Source organism: Mirounga leonina, unplaced genomic scaffold, assembly GCF_011800145.1.
Source record: "Mirounga leonina isolate KUSES-001 unplaced genomic scaffold, KU_Mleo_1.0 Mir_488, whole genome shotgun sequence".
Lineage (NCBI taxonomy): Eukaryota > Metazoa > Chordata > Mammalia > Carnivora > Phocidae > Mirounga > Mirounga leonina.
In genome coordinates, this window is record NW_023270777.1 from 11,266,620 (window position 1) to 11,286,128 (window position 19,509).

Here is a 19,509-nt window from a genome sequence, read left to right on the forward strand (position 1 = left end):
AAGGGGGCTAGGAGGCCGGGGGGTGGAGGGGTTTGCCGTGAATTGCAGTGCTTGCCATCTCTGTGGTGTAAATCCTCCCATCGTGGCCAATTTCAAGCTAGCAGCCTGACATCCCTGAATGCACAGTTGGGACGAGATGTGCATAATCAGCCTGGGAGAGCCACTTCTAGCTGGCTCCAGCACAGCCTCAGCCCTGGGACAGCCAACACGTGGGCCACGAGCCGGGCCTCATGTCAGGTGGGGGCTGCTGAACTCCGGGGGCACCATCTCCCCCACCCCTGTGCACCTCAGGGACTCAGCTCTTCCTGGTTGTCGTGGGGTCCCTGGATGACTGGCACTGTGGCCGGACAAAGGCCAGCTTCTGACTCTTTGAGGGGAATAACCTGCCCTCTTTCCAGAAATTTCCCCTCTGCTCTCTCACCCCTACGGAACCCTGGATATTGCAGGAGTAGCTCATGGGGCCTGCAGCCCTCGTTTGATGTCAGAGACAGCTGGGCCTAGTAGCTCTCGCCTCAAAGCCTGCCGTTGACAGAGCTGGAACCTGGCAGGCCTTCCGGAGGGGGCACGGCTCAGGGTCTGGGCTGACCCGGCACCTTCTTCACCCCTTCATCTCCTATAGACACAAGGACTCCTGGCAATGCAGGTAAGCTGCCACGCCCAGACTCAGCGTTAATGGGTGCTAGGGTACCAGGAGGGCTTGCCTGGGGCAAAAGACCCGGCTGTGGGTCGCCTCTGCCTCCCCCAGCGTCTGCTGGGTTTGTGACAAGGCAATGTGATCCTGTCCGTGGGGCTGCTGTGGGCTTGGCACTGTCAGAACCACCGTAGCTGGGGGTATTTTGGCAACTCGGGAGTTGCCGGTGAAGGAGAGCAGCCAGACAGGATGGAGGGAGCGTGGGCTTTGGGGTCAGGCAGATGGGGGCTTGCATGTCCCCTCTGCTGGAGCTTTGGGCAAGTGCCTTGGCCTCGAAGAGCCTCATTTCCTCTTCTGCACATTGGGATCGTAACACTCACCTGTTAGGATTGCTCTGAGGGCCACATCAGACCACAGAGTGAAGAGCTCTCGGGCCAGCCCCTTCTCCCGGGTCATCAAAAGCCCGTGAGGCCTTAGCCGTGCGGGCCAGGGCTCCAGAGTGAGACTGAGTGAGCTCAGCTGGGAGCCTGATGCCCCCACTAGTCACTGTGACCTCGGTTTGCTCAGCTCTACACTGGGGAGCTGTATGGATTAACAGGCCTCACGTGGAAAGCACACGGGCCCATGCTTAGCAGGTAGTAAGTGCTCCAAGCACGTTAGCAGCTGCGATGCTTGTTTCTGGTTTGCTCTGGGCCCCGTGGTTGGCAAGGCCCACTGAGTCTAGAATAACTAGAAGGAGTCTAAGGCTGCTCCCCAGACCCTCTCCCAGCTGGGGAGGTTTGGCAGGTGGGTCAGAATATTCTGGCTTGGCGTGTCCAAGCACATCTTTGCTGGCTCTGCCCAGCCAAGGCCCCAGGCTTTTAAAAAGAGTGGCTTTCTTGTTCCCAGTAGACGGGCCTTCTACCGTACCCTGGCTGATGCTGGGCCGCCAGCAGAAAATCGCCCTCGAGGCAATAACCTTGGCCGGGGCGTCACCTTGGCTTAGCTTGGACACCCAGGCAGGAGGGGCCCTTACCCAGCCAGACCAGGTGCACGAGATGCTCCAGGCCCTCGATCTTCTCAATGATGTTGTTGTCCAGCTGCAGCTTCCTCAAGTTCTCAAACTGCCAGAGGCTGTCTATGCGGAGGATGTCTGAAACAATTGGAGGAGGTGCCTTGGCTGGTTCTAGGCCTCGGGTTAGAGTTCAGTGCCAGCATACTGCAGAATCCAGATGGCTGATGCTAACCATACAAAAGGCCCCCCAACTCCACCGCCTTGCCCTGGAGGACTTGGGTGCCCTGGGGATGCGGGCCAAGCGCCCAGGAGTCTCCATTAGTGCATAGAGGGCAGTGATCGGGGCTCCTGCTCAGGACCTCGGCTGGACCGAAAGGGCCTAGGGGGTGGGGCGAGGTGTAGCGGGGTCCTTGTGAAGGTGGGCAGGACCTGCCCCGGGCATGGGACTCAGTCGTGCTGCCTCTAGGCCCAGCTGGGGAGCTGCCCAGGAGGCTGTAACACCTTGGGACACAGTGTCCTTCCTTCCACAGTGTGACAAATAGAATCAAGGCTGCGGGGTGAAAGCCTGTACCAGCCACCCCTTGTGCGCTGTTGGTGAGGGCGTCAGCCATTTTGGAGGGCAATTTGGCCAAGGCCACGTTTCCTGAAATATGTAATGTCCTTGACCTCTGACGTGCAAAATTTCTCTATTTGGCTTCTGTCTGTAAAGACACGCTTGGGTATGTTGCCCAAAGAAATATCTATAGGCACATGAGAGGCAGAAAGATGGGGGGACCCCAATGTCCACCCATGGGGAGTGGGATAAGTCATCCATACAACAGGCAGGTTCCTGATGTCACTGAAGCACCTGACCTGTGGTCCCTTCACAGGCATACAACCAACTCACTCCTTTTGCTCCTCATGCCAGGCCGAGGTCGGTTTCTGTTACTGACAGCCCGAGAAGTTCTGAATTACGCTTAAGTATAAATATGTATACACCATGTAACGTAAAATTCTAGAGGCCTAAATTTGTCCCTTTTTTTCTAGAAGCCATAATAGCCCTGTTGTGTATCTGCCCCTTTTATCTCTATTTGCTTCTGTAATGATTTTGAAAACTTAAAAAATTAGACTACACTTATGAAAAGAACTGAAAAAAATGTAGAAGTGAAAGGGGTAAAAGAAAAAAAAAAGTACATTTAATAACCACACATTGGGGGCAGCGGTTTCAATATTCATTCAGAGGGGCAGGGTTTACCACGGGGTTGTGAGGGTGGGGGAGGCCAGATGTCCCTCCTGGGTGCCCTCCCCAAGCCAGGTGTGGGTGGGGATGGGTGGACAGCATTACTCTGACCCAGGGCCCTGCCTCTGCCGGGTTCCCGGGCCAGGTGAGACTGGTGTCTGTTCCCAGCTCTCTGGGGCCAGATTTCCCAGAATGGTACCAGCCACCATCTCCACCTGCGCTCTCAGATGCCTCTGGATTTTCCAGAAGGCTTTCTGGCCCTGGGCTCAGCCTGACAGCTCTTGCCTATGGCCACGGCTGACGTCCACGGGTCCCACACTCTGGGTGCTCTGCCTTGCACACGTGTGTGCGGGCTTTTCCCGAGGCATCAGCCATTCGCGTGGAAAAGCCAAACAACACAACAAAACCCAGGACATATTTGACAGCTCTAAATGAGTTACCGGCACGACAGGACTGCCCAAAGAGTCCATTTAATCTTCAACATAGACATGGGATCTGCCTTCACTGTGCCCGGCTTGGTCTTAGCCTGTTGTCATTATTCCCTGGATCACAACTGTCTCACTCGTCTCCCTGCTCTGGCCCTGAGGCCCCCTATTCTATCCTCCTGCTATCCTCCTGCAGTCGGTGGGATCTTATGGAAACCTAAGTCCCAGCCTGTCTCTCCTCTGCTCACGACCCTCCCAGGGCTCTCACCTCACTTGCCATAACAGCGAAACACCATCTCTTGGCCCCCAAGGCCGATGCTAGCCGACCCCACCACCTCTCTGACAAGTCTCCATACAGGACTGCCTCTCAGGGCCTTTGCACTGGCTTGCTCCCTCTGCCTGGAATGCTTTCCCCCAGATCTCCACGTGGCTCTTTCCCCTAGAAGGAAGGGGGGGATTCTTTGGAGCAGGGTCCCCGGCAGGTGGAACCCAGGAGGGTGGCTCCACGTAGCCAGGGAGGAGCCATGGGGGAGCAAGGGGCTGTGTGCTGGGGCAGGAGACAGGAGGGGCACCTCAGCAGAAGCAGGACAGCCTAGTGGGAAGTCTTTGCTTCTAGTCTTTGCTCAGTTGTCACGTTCTTTTTTTTTTTTTTTTTAATATTTATTTGACAGAGAGAGAGAGAGAGCAGGAACATAAGCAGGGGGAGTGGGAGAGGGAGAAACAGGCTTCCTGCTGAGCAGGCGGCCCGATGCGGGGCTCGATCCCAGGACCCCGGGATCTGACTGAGCCACCCAGGCGCCCCAATTGTCACGTTCTTGATGAGGCCTCCGACCACCCAATAAAACATGGCACCCCACCCTCAACCCTTTTCTCCTCTCCTTGATTTTCCTCCATAGCACGTATTTTTAGCATACACTATCATTTCCCTTCTTTATTTTTCCCATCACCTGAATGTCAGTTCCATGAGGACAGGGCTTTTTGGTCCTTTTCGTTCACCGTTGAATCCCCAGTGCCTAGAACAGCACCTGGTGTATAACGGGCATTTGGATAAATCCCAGCGCAGTGAACCTTCGGCAGGGGAGGGGATAAGCCAAAGGAGGCTAACGCCCCTCAGGTGACAGCTCTTTAACCCTTTAACCCTCCCCCATCCCTGAGGCGGCTGAGGCCCAGGGTCCCTCCCTGCTCTGGGTGGTCGGCGGTGGAGGCCGTGCTCTGGGGAGGCCTGTGGGTTTCGTGAGGCTTGGGCCAGGGCTTGGCCTGCCTTGCCCACTGCTGTGTCCCCATGGTCTTCCCAGGCTGCTGTGTTCCTTGTCGTCTCCGGGCTGAGCCGGCAGGCCAGGGGAGAAACCCAGGACAGAGTAGGCCTGCGAATCAGCCCGGGTGACTCTGCTGTGGCCCACCTGCCCAAGAAGCACAGGGCCCTGGCCACCTCTCTCGCTCCCTCTCGCACCCCCTCTGGCCTGACTCACGGGCCCCCTTGAGTGAGCCAGGTGCTGTGCACGTGCTGCCCCGTTTTCTCCTTCCCACCAGCGCTTGAGACACACGGACTCTAATCTTCCCGTTTTACAGATCAGGACACTGGGCGCCCAGGACCGGACTGGTCCTGAGCCACATCTTCCCACTAGGCTGTCCTGCTTCTGCTGAGGTGCCCCTCCTGTCTCCTACCCCAGCACACAGCCCCCCTCCCCATGGCTCCTCCCTGGCTACGTGGAGCCCCCCTCCTGGGTTCCACCTGCCGGGGACCCTGCTCCAAAGAATCCAGTGGAGTCTGACGGAAGCAGCGTGGCCTTTGGGTTCACTTAGATTTAGAGTGGGGGAATTTGATCTCTTGTCCTATTATTCAGGATCAGGGGTGCTGTGGATATGCAACTGCTAATGACGTGCCGTATTAAGCCTTAAAACACTCTGTGTCACCCCTACGCCTCTCCCCCAGGCAGGCCCGAATGCCCATGGGGGTCCCGTGATCACGGACTGTGTGTGGAATTCTGGGGCAGAGAAGCCCGGCGCGGGATGCTGGGCTGCCTGGTGCCCCCACCCCAGCCCGGGATACGCACTTTGGAAGTCCAGCCGCAGCGACAGGACATCCTTGAAGAGGATGCCCTCCTGCCTGGCCAGCTGCCCAGCCTCCTCCTGCGGGCCTTGTTCCCCCACAGCCAGCTTGAGCATGTCCTCGTCCATCACTCTCGGCTCCACGGAGTCATACAGCCTCTGCATTTCCCCTAAAAGACACCACATTCCTCTTCCACCGTCTGCTTCTCCCTTTGTCTGAGCACAGGATCTGGCTGGGGTCTCTTTAAGGCATTGTGGATAATGGTGACAGTCATGGATGCTCCGGGCCGCCTCCTCGCACTCCCTGGCCCGCTGCACCTAGGGGCGAGTACTTCTGCACCAAGGCTGCTCCAGGCCTTTTCCAGCAACCATCTGCCCCCGTCCTGCCTGGCGCCCACCTGCAGGGGTGCACCCCTCGGTCCCACAACCACGGCTGTGACCCTACCCCGCCACCCAGAAGACTGGCACCATGCTGGTCTCTTTGGAGCTCAGCTCCCCTCATGGCCGTGGCCGTCTTCGGCCTCTGGCTTTCCTCAGCCAGCCTCATTCGGTGTCTTGCCACCACCAGGATCCTTGGCAGCCCCTGCCAGGCAGGGCAGCCTGCAGCTCTCCTTCTCTGAGAGACTCCCCGCAGCTCCCCACAAGCTGCTCAGGGCGTGGGGACTGGCGGACGCTGACCCAAGCTGGCCATTCCTGTTCTCCCCCTGAGAAATGTGAACTTGGGGCAGCAGGATGAAAGTCCCATCAGAGCCGGCTGTGTGAGCCGGGGGGGAGCTGGGGGGTCACCGGCTAGCCAGACATGCGGTTAAGCAGAGAGGACAAGGGGAAGATGAGGCAGATGGACAGAGAGAAACAGAAATGGGAACCGAGGTGAGGCAGAAAATAAGACAAAAGGGCCGACAGATTGACACAGTCTTTGCTAACTTTCCTGCCCCTAATGACCCTAATTCCACGCCCTGTGAGAGTTTCCTGACTTCTCACATTAAATCTGATTTTACTTAAACTGAGTCCAGTAGGTTTCTGCTGCTAATGGGCCAAAGGACCTGGCGGAGACTCTGCAGGCAAACGGCTGACCTCAGGATGCTGTTCCTGGCTGGACAGAGCCACAGCCCCGGAAGCCTAGGCACCGTGACCTCATTCTCATCCTTACCAGCCTAAGAGTAAGAACATCCAGAAGGGTTGGACCCTTCTGGGAAGGCACACTCTGTGGGAAGCTCCCAGATTCTGCCTCCTGAACCCTCTGGAAACTCAGTCCTCCCTTCTACTTCCCACCCCTGTTTCTCTCCTCCCTGCTGGCTTCACCATCTACCTTTGCCCTCTTGGTCCCCGACGCCCAGGCCTCTTCCCTGATGCTGGGCAGTCCCTGTATTATTCCACTGTGTGCTGCTGGAGAGACTCCCGGTGTTGGGGTGATGACGTCCACTGCAGACTGGGGTGGGCCCAGCAATCCTGCCACCTGGTCTTAGAAACTGCCACTGCCCTCCTCCGCCCGCCCCCACCATCCACTTGGATGCAGCTTATATAAATATGCATCTGCCATTTCTGGGCTGTCCGTGATCAAATGTCCCTGTGCGTCTAATTGTCGTGTGTCCTTTCCTTCTGCCCCTGAGGAGCCAAAGCCTCCCCTAGCCCCACTCCCACTCCCGAGTGCTACCTCCACCTTGCCGCTTCTCCACCTGCTCCTTCCGCCTTCCCACTCTCTCCAGTGTCTCAGCACTGGCTCTGACTCCTTAGAGTGAATGAGTCAACTCCCAAAGACGTTTCCAGTCCTCCCCCTCTTTCCATCTCCCCACTCTTTTGAAACATTTTTTCCTAAGATTTCCCATACCCTGACACCAACTTGCCTTTGGGGAAATTTTAATGTGCAGTGTTTGGCAGATGTTACCTGCAAAAGTGTTTGTGCTTTCTCAAAGAAAAGTGCTGTACTTTGGGAAATGCTTCTTAATTCCGATTTCAAAACTGTAACTGACTTCTCATCACTCCCACTTCATCTAGGCCTGGCACCTGGGACGGATCAGGCTTGCTTTCCGTCAAGCCCACAATCACTACTCAGTGTGGAGTGGTTGTGAGGCAAGCTCTTTGTTAAGCACACGAGGGCAGGATTTAGAACCTGGGTGTGCATCCTTTGGCAACTAACCTCACCTGTCTAAGCCTTTAATTTCTCGTCTGTAAAAATGGATTAAGTCCTCCCTCCTACATTTGTTTAAGATCATTTATTCAGCCCACACACATGTCATGAATAGCTACTACATGCCGTGAATAAGACAGATCTCCTTCCCTCGGTTTCAGACGTGAATCAGATCATCATACAAATATTTAATGACAGACCATGACAAGTTTGTAGATGTAGGGAACGAGGACAGCATACATTAGGGGCACCTGGCCTGGCCAGGGGAGACAGGGCTGGGATCTGAAGGATGAGTAGGAAAGAAGGAAGAGGGAACTGCACAGCGAGGGCCTGGAGGTAGGAGAGAACAAGCCATATTCCATTCGGGCTGAAGTGAAGCAAGGCTGGAGGGGCCTACAGGAGTTTATTATCCTAGGATCCCTGGGAAGCTCCTGGGGCTAAATAAGAGCAGTGACATGATCAGCTTTTACTTTTAAGAGGCTCACTCTGGCTGTCATACTGAGATCAGCAAGAGTCATGAGCAGGGTGGCAGTAAGATGTGGCTGTGAGAGATCTCCAGGAACTTGACTTATATGTAGGACTAATCATCTGCAGTTTCCAGATTAAAACCAACCAACCAACCAACCAACCCGGAAGCTAGTTAGAAAGGTTAAGTAAGATGCCTAAGTTAATACATCTATATGGCATATGGCAGAGGCAGGGGACCATGACTCCAGAGCCCATTCTCTTAATCATGACTCAACCGTACCCAGGGCACTGTGGATTTTCATTGTCACAACGCACAACGTTTTTCACAGCTGTTCTGGGTCAGGGCCAAGGCCCGACCACTCTTCCCCTAAAGGGGCTTTTATCAATAATTTACCACCCAACCTGGGTTCCTGTTGACTTGCCTGATAACAGTATTGGTGGTGAAGACCAAAGGTAGGAGACAGGGAAAGCAGCAGAGAGTTCTACACCACTGCCGATGGTGCAGCCTCCTCACGGAGAAACAAGACCAGACTTGTCCTGTGAAGCAAAAACTTGCGATCAATTGAATCTGAAAAACATAGCCCCTACTGGCCATGGATTACTAAGAGAAAATCACCTATTAACTGAGTGCTTACTGGGTACTAAGTGCACCTTCGTTACTTAATTGCATGTCGGCTCTGGAAGCCACTGGAGAAAGGAGTCCTAATTCCCTCATTTCCCAGAGAGGGAAACTGAGGCCCGGGAGGGGAAGGAAATTGTCCAAAGTCGTACAGTGAGCTACCGAGGAGAGAGAGGAATGGAACTCTATACAGCACCAGGTGAGGAGTACAAATCAAGAACAGAAACAATTTTATGACAGTTTAAGAGGATGGATATGAGGGTTAAATACTCGAAGAACTTATCAGTGGACCGGGTACCTTTGTTTCGATAAAAGGAATCAGGCCAGCAGGTCGGCGGATGGAGCCCCTAAAAACAAAAATCCCTTCGGGATCTGCTCCCCGAGGAAATGCGTCCTTAGCATTTCTTCCTCATCCACTGGCCTGAAAGCCCAGGGTCTCAGCGCGGCCGTGAAGTGGCTGGCCGAGAACCTGTGTGCTCGTTTCACAGGTGAGGAAGGCCGGGCCGACTCCCAGGAAAAAAGGTCAGAGAAAAGCGTTAAGTCGATGATCTGTCTGCCCCCGCGAGTCCTCCCGCGGTCTCCGCTCCAAGGTCTCACCCTCTCAAGCGCCCGCCGCCCGACCGCTTCCACGCAGAGGACGCTTCGTCCGGTTACTAAGGGAACCAAGCGCGGCCGGTCGGTTGCTAAGGGGAAGTCGCGTGGTAGAGACACCCTGGGTGAAAGTTGACGGTCACGTGATAGCATTTCTTGGGTGGGGAAATACTCCTACCACCAACCAGCAGTAGAAAAAACAAACGTTTCTCCAATCAGCACTTTCTATGGGCAGGGATATTAGTAGCCCCGCCTCTCCTCCGGCCCCCTTGAGTGATTGACTTGTCTCTTGCCCAATAATGGTAGGATTCGCTAGATTGACCAAAATATAGCTGAATCAAAACACACAGAGTCTCGTTCGGAGGCGGGCCAGGGAAGATGCCGCTACGCCTGACGGAGATTCCTGTGACCTAGCTCGCAGCTCCGCCCAATGGGGGGCGCCGCGGGGTAGGCGTGGCTTCGCGAGGGAGGCGTAGGGGCCAATCGGAGAAGGGCTAGGCAGACTCTGCCCAATAGGGACGCGACAAGGGGTGGGGTCAGGGGCCGGGCGTTCTGCGTGCGGGAGGGTGGGGCGGGGGCAAGTGTCAGTCAGGTCCGGAGTGCGACGGGGGACAGCGGGGCCCCGGGCGGCTGACGGGGGGCCCGGGACGCTGCCGTGTTGTCCGCTCAAGATGGAGTTCCTCCTGGGGAACCCGTTCAGCACCCCGGTGGGGCAGTGCCTCGGTAAGGCCGCGCGAAGGGTGGGCCATCTGGGTGGGCGACGGTGGCGACTGACGGGGCTGGTGAGGACCGCGGGCCTTCGCCGGGCACCGGTGCCACCCCACGGGCCGCCCGGGCATCCTTGCCGTCGGGTGTCTGCCCACGGGCTGCCTGGGCCCGCTCACGGCGCCGGTGCCACACTGCCAGGCGGCTCCCCGAGGCCCAGCTTGGACTCGGAGATGCTCCGCGCGTCCCTCCCGATCCGGGCCCAGCCCCTCCCGGCTCGTGGAGGTGGTGCGGGCTGCTGGGGTCGGCTTGCCTCCTCGCCTGGTGGGAGATGCCACCGAGTGCGCCCTCATCCAGGCCGACGGTCTCGCTGCCACTGCCGCCAGGACCTAGTTCTCCCACCCCGTCTTCCTCCATGCTTGTCCCTCTTTTCAGTACCAGCAGCCCTCAGACCGGGCACCCTCCCAGAGAATACTCCCTGCTCTGAGACTTGCTAATTAGAGCTGCAACTCAGCTAGGCTGTGGGAGGGACTGGGATGGGGGGGAACGGTTCCCAGAGGGTGATTATCTTGCCAGGGGGGTGATATCCCTGCACTGCCTCTGGGAAAGAAGGGAGGCCGTGTTGTTTAATGATAAGAGCTCTGGACTGGGAATCAGGAAGCCTGGGCTCCAGGAGGGGCTTTGCCAGTGACTCTTCCTATATGACCTTGTGCAAGTCACTGCTCTTTCTGGTTTGACGTTTTCCCTGTCTGTCGAATGAGGTGTTTGGAGGTGAGATGCGCTAGGTCCCTTCAAGTTCTGAAGTTTTGATATTCCTTAGTCTCTGCATATTGACTATTGCTTCCCTGCTGTACTAAATTTGCCCAAAGCTGAAGTCTTTTGGTGACAGCGTAGAGAGAGGGGTACTCCTTAGTACCTGTTAATCCTATATGGGGGCTCTGGGCACCTGGAAAAGGGCACCAGAGATGACTGGTATCCTGGGTAAGGAAAAACCCAAGGCTATGTGAACGAACACCAGAATGACCCCACTGTATGGGGTTTCTTTACTAAAAAAGCAACTTGCCTTTTCACCCAAGACAGGAACTTTTGCCAACTGATTAGCGGAGAATGCTGATCGGTTTCTTTTAAAACTGGGTTCCTCCTGGTTGGTGGAAGGACTGGTAAAACGTCTTTTGAGTGGGGACCTTTGGTGTCCTTCTGGGCCTGGCTGGTTTAGGCTGTAGTGATTTGTTTATTTCCTGATTTACTTACTACTTTCTAGCTTACTTTGCAGCCGTTAGTGGGGTCTGGGAAGTTATTGAGGCTTCTTCTGTTAGCTAACTGCCATTTGGGAGCCTTGCTTTTCTTTGTGGTGTAAGGTCTTTGATAAGGGATGATGGACACTGGGCCCGGGGTGTGAGTCTCTTCCCACCTTTACAGACTACCGTGTTTATGTAGATTTTCTTCCTCCTTTCCTTTCCTCAGGTGCTCTTTCTTTTCCAAAACCTCATTTCTCAGTTGGGTATTGAATCCCAACCAGTTATTGGAGGGAGCTGGTAAACTTGAGGGGATTTGTTTTCTTTTCTGTCTCCTTTACAATAGGAAGCACCACACCTTGGAAAAGCCGGGGTAGCTGGTGAGGCGTAGAAGTTAAAGGACATTTAAAAATATACAATATTAGGGATGTGGGGGTACATATGAGTGGAAAGAGCATGATGCTTGTCAGGAAGGCCTGAGTTGAGTTTTGCCTTACCCATTTTTTGCTGCGTGACCCTAGAAAATTGTGTGACCCTTCTGAACCTTAGTTTGCTTAGAGAGAGAGAAAGAGAGAGATTCATACTCAGAGTAGTACAGTTTAAGTGAGATGACAGTTGCCTGGGACATAGTAGAGGCTCAATAAATTGTAGCTGTCACTGTTAACAACAGAATAGTTAAGTTAGGGAGAGGATATGGGGGGCAACTGGCCCGTCTGTGACCTGTGAAGGAACAGGCCCCAGCAGTGCCAGCCCTTAGAACAAGACACTTGACCCATGAAGAGAATGAAGCCTCCTGATTGCCAGTTGGTCATCAGGCAAGGCCCAGCTTATTTCACGGTTCAGATAAATTAGAGGATGGAAGGAGGTTCTAATGTATATTCCGTACCGTTGTGATGAAGTGTAAAAGTGATTTTCATGGCATTTAGTATTGTTAGTATTCTTTTAAAAGTATTGCCAGGCGATTCACGGGAGAGAAGGGAGACAGAAATAAAACAAAGCTGATGAGTAAAAGCAGCAGCTCCAGCTTACACAGAGCAGATCTACAGCTATTACTTGCTTCATCCAGCTGCTCTGTGGAGTAAGTTTTGTTGTCCTTCCCACTTTAGAGATGGGGAAACTGAGGCTCAGAGGAGTGAAGCCACTGCTCAGCTGGGAAGAGGGAGGGCTGAGATTTCATAGCTGTCCTGGTCCTCAAGGGATTTCTGGTGTCGAGAGAGAGAGAGAGAGCAGAGATGCTTGGAGTAACGATCACTAATAGAAGGCCACCGCCTAGTTGAGTGCTCAGTTGAGTAGGGGGGATTGTCAGTGCTCTTAGGAGTCCAGAAGAATTCAGAAGAGCTGGGGAGATAGGATTGGCTTCCTGGAGTCTGAGGGCTGCTCACGAGGGTGGCTGGGAATTCCACAGTCAGAGAGGAGGACACCCTGTGCCTGGGGACAGGTACATGAGGCAGGGAGGGGGGTGTGGGCACATCTGTGTTCACCAGTCTGAGTAGAACAGAGGTGGCGGTGGGGACAGTGGCAAGCTGGGTTTGGGCCCAGGATAAAGCCCTGTTCTTGGGGGCGGGGGGTGATGTCAAAGATGACATTGCTTAGCTGACTCCCAACTTTTAGCTTCTCTGGCCCTCATTTTACCCGCTCATAAAATAATACGTGTCAACGGCTGCTTAGGGCTTGCACTGAAACAAGCCCACCAGCCCAGTTCAGTCGGCCTCCTGAGTGCCCGTGGGTGCCAGGCTCTGGGATACAAATGTTTCAAAGCTGCTCTCAGGGAGGCTTCAGTAGAGGTAACATGTTCACCAAAGGTGTGCTAGTAAGGCTGGTAGTCTCAGGGCTTGGTCATTATTACTATTACCATTTTGTTGTGGTTTTATATCTTTATCTGACAGCCTGGTTGGTTCTCATCTGCATTAACTGTAGATTTTTGAAAGGGATGACAGGTACATAGGTAACGAATGTACAGAGCTTATTTGGTGAATCTTCATCTTCATTATGTTTTTCTGGACAGCCGCACACGCTTACGGTATGGGACTTTCCTTATTCCTTTGGCCCAGACAGCTTTGTTGAGCCTGGTGTCCATGTGCACGTCGGGAGTTCTCACCTCCCTCCTGGCAAATTTCTGGATCTCTTTGAGTGTCCGAGGGCACGCTACCTGAAACCCACTGCGCGGATGTGCTCGTGAAGGTCGACGGCGTTTTCTCCGGTCAATGCCTCGTTCATGGCAGAATGGCCCTTCTTCTCACCTGCTTTGTGGGAACCGTTCTACTGGGCCCAGGTTGGAAAGGGGGAGGGTAATTATTACTTTCTCTCATGCTTGGGGCCTCACACGGACATTCTAACCTGGTGCTATTAGGTTGAAGGTGCAGCTAAGCCCACAGTCTGACACAGTTACCTGTGTATTCTTGTAGCCATCCTCAATCCTCACTGTCCTTCTGGAAGGTGTTCCCAAGTAGAATGCATGATTTAGAGCAGAATGAGCAGTAGTCTGAGAGGCTAAGAAGTGTGGAGGAAGAAAAAGTACAGCCTTTTATTTCTGGATTTTCTCTTCTGAAACAAATTTCAAAAGGTTACTGCCTTAATCTAAACCCTCCATGACCACTGGGGGTTGGATATCACATACTAGGGTTTCCCCAAGTCCGGTCCATGGTGCTCTGCAAGTGGTGACAGTTCCTTGTATTGGCTGGAACACGGTTTCACATTATCCTTTTTCCAAGAGTAAAGTTTGGATTCACTTAAATGAAAAAGATTAGTGACTAGTTCCTTAATTCTGATGGGAATACTGTGCAAGGGGTGAGGTGCCTGCAGGGAGGATCCTCTATTACTCTCTTCAAGGTTCAGCTTTCACAGGCGGGTAAGAAGCAGATACTCTGTTGCAGAGTTTGTGCTTGTAGCTTGGTCGGAGTTGGACAGAAACTGCTTCCTAATGTCCTGGGAATGCTAGGTGTTCCACAGCCTGGCTATTTGTTCCAAGAATAATTAGTTCTGCCTCAGATTGCTATTGCACTTGGCAATTCGCCAAGCCCTTTCACCTCGGTCATTTTGTGTTTGCAGTCCCGTGCGATACACAGGAAGACAATTGAAAGCAGCTTAAAATTATCAAGCACCTACTATAGGCAACTTCTATATGTGGGATCTCATGTAATACTCACAGTATTTATTTATTTATTTATTTTTTAAAGATTTTATTTATTTGAGAGAGAGAAAGCACATGAGAGGGGGGAGGGTCAGAGGGAGAAGCAGACTCCCCGCCGGGCAGGGAGCCCGATGCGGGACTCGATCCAGGGACTCCAGGATCATGACCTGAGCCGAAGGCAGTCGCTTAACCAACTGAGCCACCCAGGCGCCCCTAATACTCACAGTATTTAATTATCTGAGTGTTACTGTTGCCCGGTATTGCTTCGAAGGAGGCTGAAGGTCTGAGAAGTTAGGAGACTGGTGTAAGGTCTTGTGCCAGAGTTAAGCCTGGAATCTTCTCCTGAGCCAGTGCTCTTCCTTTGCTGCCATGTTGCTTCTTGCTCTGCAGACCTCATGATTCAGGGTCAGCAGAATCACCTGGAGGGCTTGTTAAAACAGATTGCTGGGCCCTACTTTCAGAGTTTCTGATTCAGGAGGTGTAGGCTGGGGCCTATCATTCTACATTTCTGGGTTCCCAAGTGATACTGCTGCTGCTGGTCCAGGGACCACACTTTGAGAACTATTGTTCCAGATGAAAAGTTATGCTCCCTTAATCTCTTCTTTATCTTTCTTCAAACAGTAAATATGGGTTTTCTTTTCTTTTTTTTAAGATTTTTTAAAATTTATTTGAGAGAGAGCACCAGCTGGGGGAGGGGCAGAGGGAGAGGAAGGAGCAGACTCCCTGTTGAGCAGGCAGCCTGATGCAGGACTCGATCCCAGGCCCCTAGGATCATGACCTGAGCTGAAGGCAGACACTTAACCGACTGAGCCATCCGGGCGCCCAGATGTGGGTTTTCTTATGGATAGACCATAAATGGGGTTATTTAGAAATCTGTCATCTATTGAGTGGCTCTATATCACCTCTCTGTATATATCAGACTAAGTGTTTACCAGGATGCTCAGTTTAGTAAGGGAGCTAAGACAGGTACCTAAATCAGATATGATAAAAAGTGGGGGCATTAGATTGGACAGATAAATGAAGTAAGAGAGTGGAGGATGGAAGGGGTTATTACCTCCAGTAGTAACAGTAAAAGTTTACTGTGTGCAGGGCGCCTGGGTGGCTCAGTTGTTAAGTGTCTCCCTTCCGCTCAGGTCATGATCTCAGGGTCCTGGGATCGAGCCCCGCGTCCTAGGGCACCCTGCTCAGCGGGAAGCCTGCTTCTCCCTCTCCCACTCCCCTGCTTGTGTTCCCTCTCTCGCTGTGTCTCTGTCAAATAAATAAATAAAATCTTAAAAATACATATATATTTTTAAAAAAAGTTTACTGTGTGCTACAGACTGAAGTAGGTGCTTTCTAGATCTTGCAGTCTTTTAATCCCCACAAGAATACAGTGAGTAAGGTACTGTGTGAACTCCATTTTGCAGACGGGGACCCTGAGGCAGAGAAGGTCACACAGCTAGTAGGAAGGGAGCTGGAGTAGAATCCAGCCTTCTGGCTCTGGGACTGGTGTGCTGTTATGCTCTGCTCCCCTCAGCCAGGGAGGAGGAGCACCTGAGGAAGGAAGGAAGGACTCAGGAAGACTCAGGAGGCCGTGGCCACTGAGCACAGCTTTGATGGATGGGTAGGGATGGAGAAGGAGGCTTAGAGGGCTCTCTCTAGGCAGAGACAGGAAGCAGCCTGAGCAAAGGCTGCTATTAAGTGAGGGGAGGGCATAACAGGATCAGTTCTATCGACTTAGCAAGGGAGAGTGGTGGAAGGTAAGACTGGAAAGGCAGGGTTAGATCTAATGGTGGGGGGTTTCAAATGTTGGCCGAGTAGTTGGGGCTCTTTCATCGGTGGCCCTGGGGAGTCAGGAAGGATTTCTAGGGAGGAGAGTAGCAGGGATATCGTTACAGAGACAGGGAGGTTTCCCCTTGGAAGTCACCAAAAGGTCATTCTCTCTTCCCATCAAAGCCCCCATCTGCGTGGAGCGGGGGTTCCTCCAGGGGAGTCAGGAGCGGGCACTGCCATTCCTGCGAGGTCTGGGGCAGGGCCCTTCCTATGTGCCCCGGTCAGAGAGGAGAAGTGCTGAGGCAGGTTGGTGGACCATGGGAAGAGGCCTGGTGTTCTGAGAACATTTGTCCTTAACTGCCTGGACAGCTTATGAAACACAGGTCGTGTGGTGAGGGTCAGCCTGCTCCTTGTCCTGCCCTGCTTTCCATGTGCAGGAACAGGAGCGCACTCACAAGGGCTTTGCTCAAGGGCTGTGCTTGCTTAGAGTGGGCTATTTGGGGTATTAAACATTCTCTGTAGAATTGCCATGTAGACAGTTTGAAAAATGCACAAAAAAATGCAAAGGAGAAAAAAAATCACTATAAAAGGCTCTCTTACAAACTCGTTGAGATTCTTCTCATTTCTTGTAATAAGTGGAAGGGGTGGAGTCCTTGTGTATTTCACCCTCCATTTTTCTCTTGGATGGCAACATTGTATAAGTTCTCTTAGCATATTTCTGTGTAATCTACCTGTTTTTTCTTGGTGGGGGAGGGGCAGATAAACAGTGAAGAAGAGAATGTAAGTAAAGTATCCAGAGGAGCTTTAGTTAAACGTTGTTGTTCTTCACCTAGCGGATATATCGCTCAGAATTTTTAGGCTAATCTAGTAGTCTGAAAAGATATAAATAACATTCAGGCTTTTTTTTTTTTTTTTTCCTGACCCAGCTTGTTGTGGCTACGAGAGGGGCCTTTAAAAAAAACCATTTTCAGGGGCACCTGGGTGGCTCAGTCGTTAAGCGTGTGCCTTCGGCTCAGGTCACGATCCTGGGGTCCTGGGATTGAGCCCCGCAATCGTCCTCCCTGCTCAGCAGGGAGTCTGCTTCTCCTTCTCCCTACGCCCCTCCCCCCTGCTGTCCTCTGGCTCACACTTTCTCTCAAATGAATAAATAAAAAATCTTTAAAAAATAAAAATAAAAAATAAAAAGACCATTTTCAGACTTGGTGCCAATTTTAGTGCTCCCACCAATCCTTCTGACCTGGCGGAATGTCTTTGATCTTCTCCTTCCAGTCGGCATGCCTGCTTTCTGGCAGCATGTGCCGCCTCCCCCTCCAGGAAGCTTTCCTAGACCACCCTGTTTATGGTCTTCTATGAACTCACAATGTTTGTTATCTCTATTGGCTCTTTCCTCACCTATAAAATAGCAAATTCCTTAACTTTCCAGGGTTTTGTGGCGATTAAATGAGAGAATGTGTGTGAAGTCCTCAACACAGTGTCTGTCATTCAACTGCTATACTCAGACCTGTTGATTGCTTCCATCCTGCCTGGTACAGTTTCCTGAGGTTATTTATTGTACGTCTTGTCATGTGTTTGTTGCCTTATCTTCCGAATGAGACCGGAGGCTCCCCACGGCAGGATGCGTACTTTCTATTTCCTTATGACCTTCACAGAAAGTGGCAGAGTATGCTCTGCACAGGGGCTCACTTCAAAGGTTCTTTTCTATCAGTCTTATTTTTTAGCATCTTTCTAAGCTCAAAATACTGGCCATCATTTACTGATCCTTCAGCATCCTCCAGACATCCTGTCACACACATTATCTCATTAAAATATTTTTTTTCTGAAAACTCCTGTAAGTCAGTGGTATTATCTCTATTTTACAGACGAAGAAATGGCTCAGAGGAGCCAAGAAACTTGCCCAAGTTTCCGTGGTTCAGGGTCGTCCGAGCCGTGTTCCACATGCAGGGAGTCAAGCTCTAGGGCTTTTGTTCGCATTGCCTTGCAGACAGCAAGCCTGGTCTGTTTCCATTTAGACAAGAAGGGCCCTTAACTGATTTCACGTGGGAATTCCACGGAACTAGCATCAGTTCCATCAAGGAATTCTAGAGCAGTAGGGATGCCTGCTGGCCTCTCTCTGTTTTCTTCCAACATGTGGCACTTTTTTGTTTTGGAGTGGAGTCGATCCCGTTTCTGTCTCTAGTGTGACTTCCCTGTGTGAATTCATTAACTGTTGTAATACTCACTTCCCTGATTTGTAAACAGGGAAGGGGTGTGTATGTGACAAGAATACATCTTACAGGGCTATTAAGGGGATCAATGAGTTACTGTGCGTGAGAGCTTCCCCTGCATCATCTAGACCAAGTGTTCTATGAGGGTACCTGTTTTTATCTGTACTTATTTATTGACTTACTTTTAAAAAACTGTGGTAAAATATGCATAACACAAAATTTACCATTCCGTCCATTTTAAAGTTCATTGACATTAAGCACATTCACACTGGTGTGCAGCCATCACCACCATCTACCTCCAGAACTTTCTTCATTTTGCCTAGCTGAAACTCTGCTTGAAATGATAGCTCCCATTTCTCCCCACATCCAGCCCCTGGCAACAACCATTCGACTTTCTGTCTCTTTGAATTTGACGACTTGCAGTATCCTCACCTCACATAAGTGGAATCACACAATATGTGTTTTTTTGGTGACTGGCTTATTTTACTTAATATAGTACCTTTAAGATTCATTCACGTTGGAACACGTTTCAGGATCTCCTTTCTTCTTAAGGCTGAATAATATTCCATCATATGTATATACTTTTATTTTTTTAAGGTTTTATTTATTTGAGAGGGAGAGCGCACGTGCGCACGAGCAGGGGGAGGGGCAGAGGGAGAGGGGGGAAGCAGACGCCCCACTGAGCAGGGAGCCAGACGTGGGACTCAATCTCAGGACCCTGGGATCATGACCTGAGCCGAAGGCAGACGCTTAACTGACTGAGCCACCCAGGCGCCCCTGTCTATACCATATTTTATTTATCCATTCATCCATCTTTGGATACTTGGGCTGCTTCCACCTTTTGGCTATCAGTGAATAATGCTGCTGTGAACATGGGTATACAGATATCCATTTGTGTCCCTGCTTTCCGTTGTTTTGGATATATACCCAGAGGCGGAATTACTGGATCATGTGGTAATTCTGTTTTTACTATTTTGAGGAAGACCTACCATACTATTTTCCAGAGTGGTTTTACATTCCCACCATTTTTTACATTCCCACCAGCAGTGTGTAGGGCCCCAATTTCTCCACATCATCACGGAAACTTGTTAGTTACTTTTTTCTTTATGGTAGCTGTCTTAATGTGTGTGAAGTGGTATCTCATTGTGGTTTTGATTTGCGTTTCCCTAGTCTTTAGTGACAATGAGCATCTTTTCATGTGCGTATTGGCCATTTGTATATCTTTGGAGGAATGTGGGTTCAAGTCCTTTTGGCGGGTTTTTAATCTGGTTGGTTTTTGTTGTGGTTATCGTTGTTGAGTTTTAGGAGCTCCCCCGATATGTCACATGTTAATTAGTACCTACATGATTTGCAAATAAT

At 51.8% G+C, this 19,509-nt stretch overlaps 2 protein-coding genes across 7 annotated transcripts in view; one reads left to right on the forward strand and one right to left on the reverse strand.

The window, feature by feature from the left end:
• DRC3 (dynein regulatory complex subunit 3) overlaps positions 1-9,234 on the reverse strand; it is a 33,199-nt gene extending 23,965 nt beyond the window's left edge. For 2 of the 3 annotated variants that reach the window (XM_034989747.1, XM_034989749.1), the window contains exons 1-4: positions 8,832-9,234; positions 8,337-8,451; positions 5,324-5,488; positions 1,647-1,763 (exon numbers count right to left, since the gene is read on the reverse strand). In XM_034989747.1, the coding sequence (XP_034845638.1) occupies positions 1,647-1,763; positions 5,324-5,483 (277 nt within the window). In that variant the 5' untranslated portion in view covers positions 5,484-5,488; positions 8,337-8,451; positions 8,832-9,234. The remainder of the gene's footprint in view (positions 1-1,646; positions 1,764-5,323; positions 5,489-8,336; positions 8,452-8,831) is intronic. The other variant, XM_034989748.1, reaches the window with a different exon arrangement.
• Positions 9,235-9,719: 485 nt separating this feature from the next.
• The window catches only part of TOM1L2 (target of myb1 like 2 membrane trafficking protein), a 119,936-nt gene continuing 110,146 nt past the window's right edge, over positions 9,720-19,509 (forward strand). For all 4 annotated transcript variants that reach the window (XM_034989743.1, XM_034989744.1, XM_034989745.1 and 1 more), the window contains exon 1: positions 9,720-9,847. In XM_034989743.1, coding sequence (XP_034845634.1) covers positions 9,796-9,847 — 52 coding nt within the window. In that variant the 5' untranslated portion in view covers positions 9,720-9,795. The remainder of the gene's footprint in view (positions 9,848-19,509) is intronic.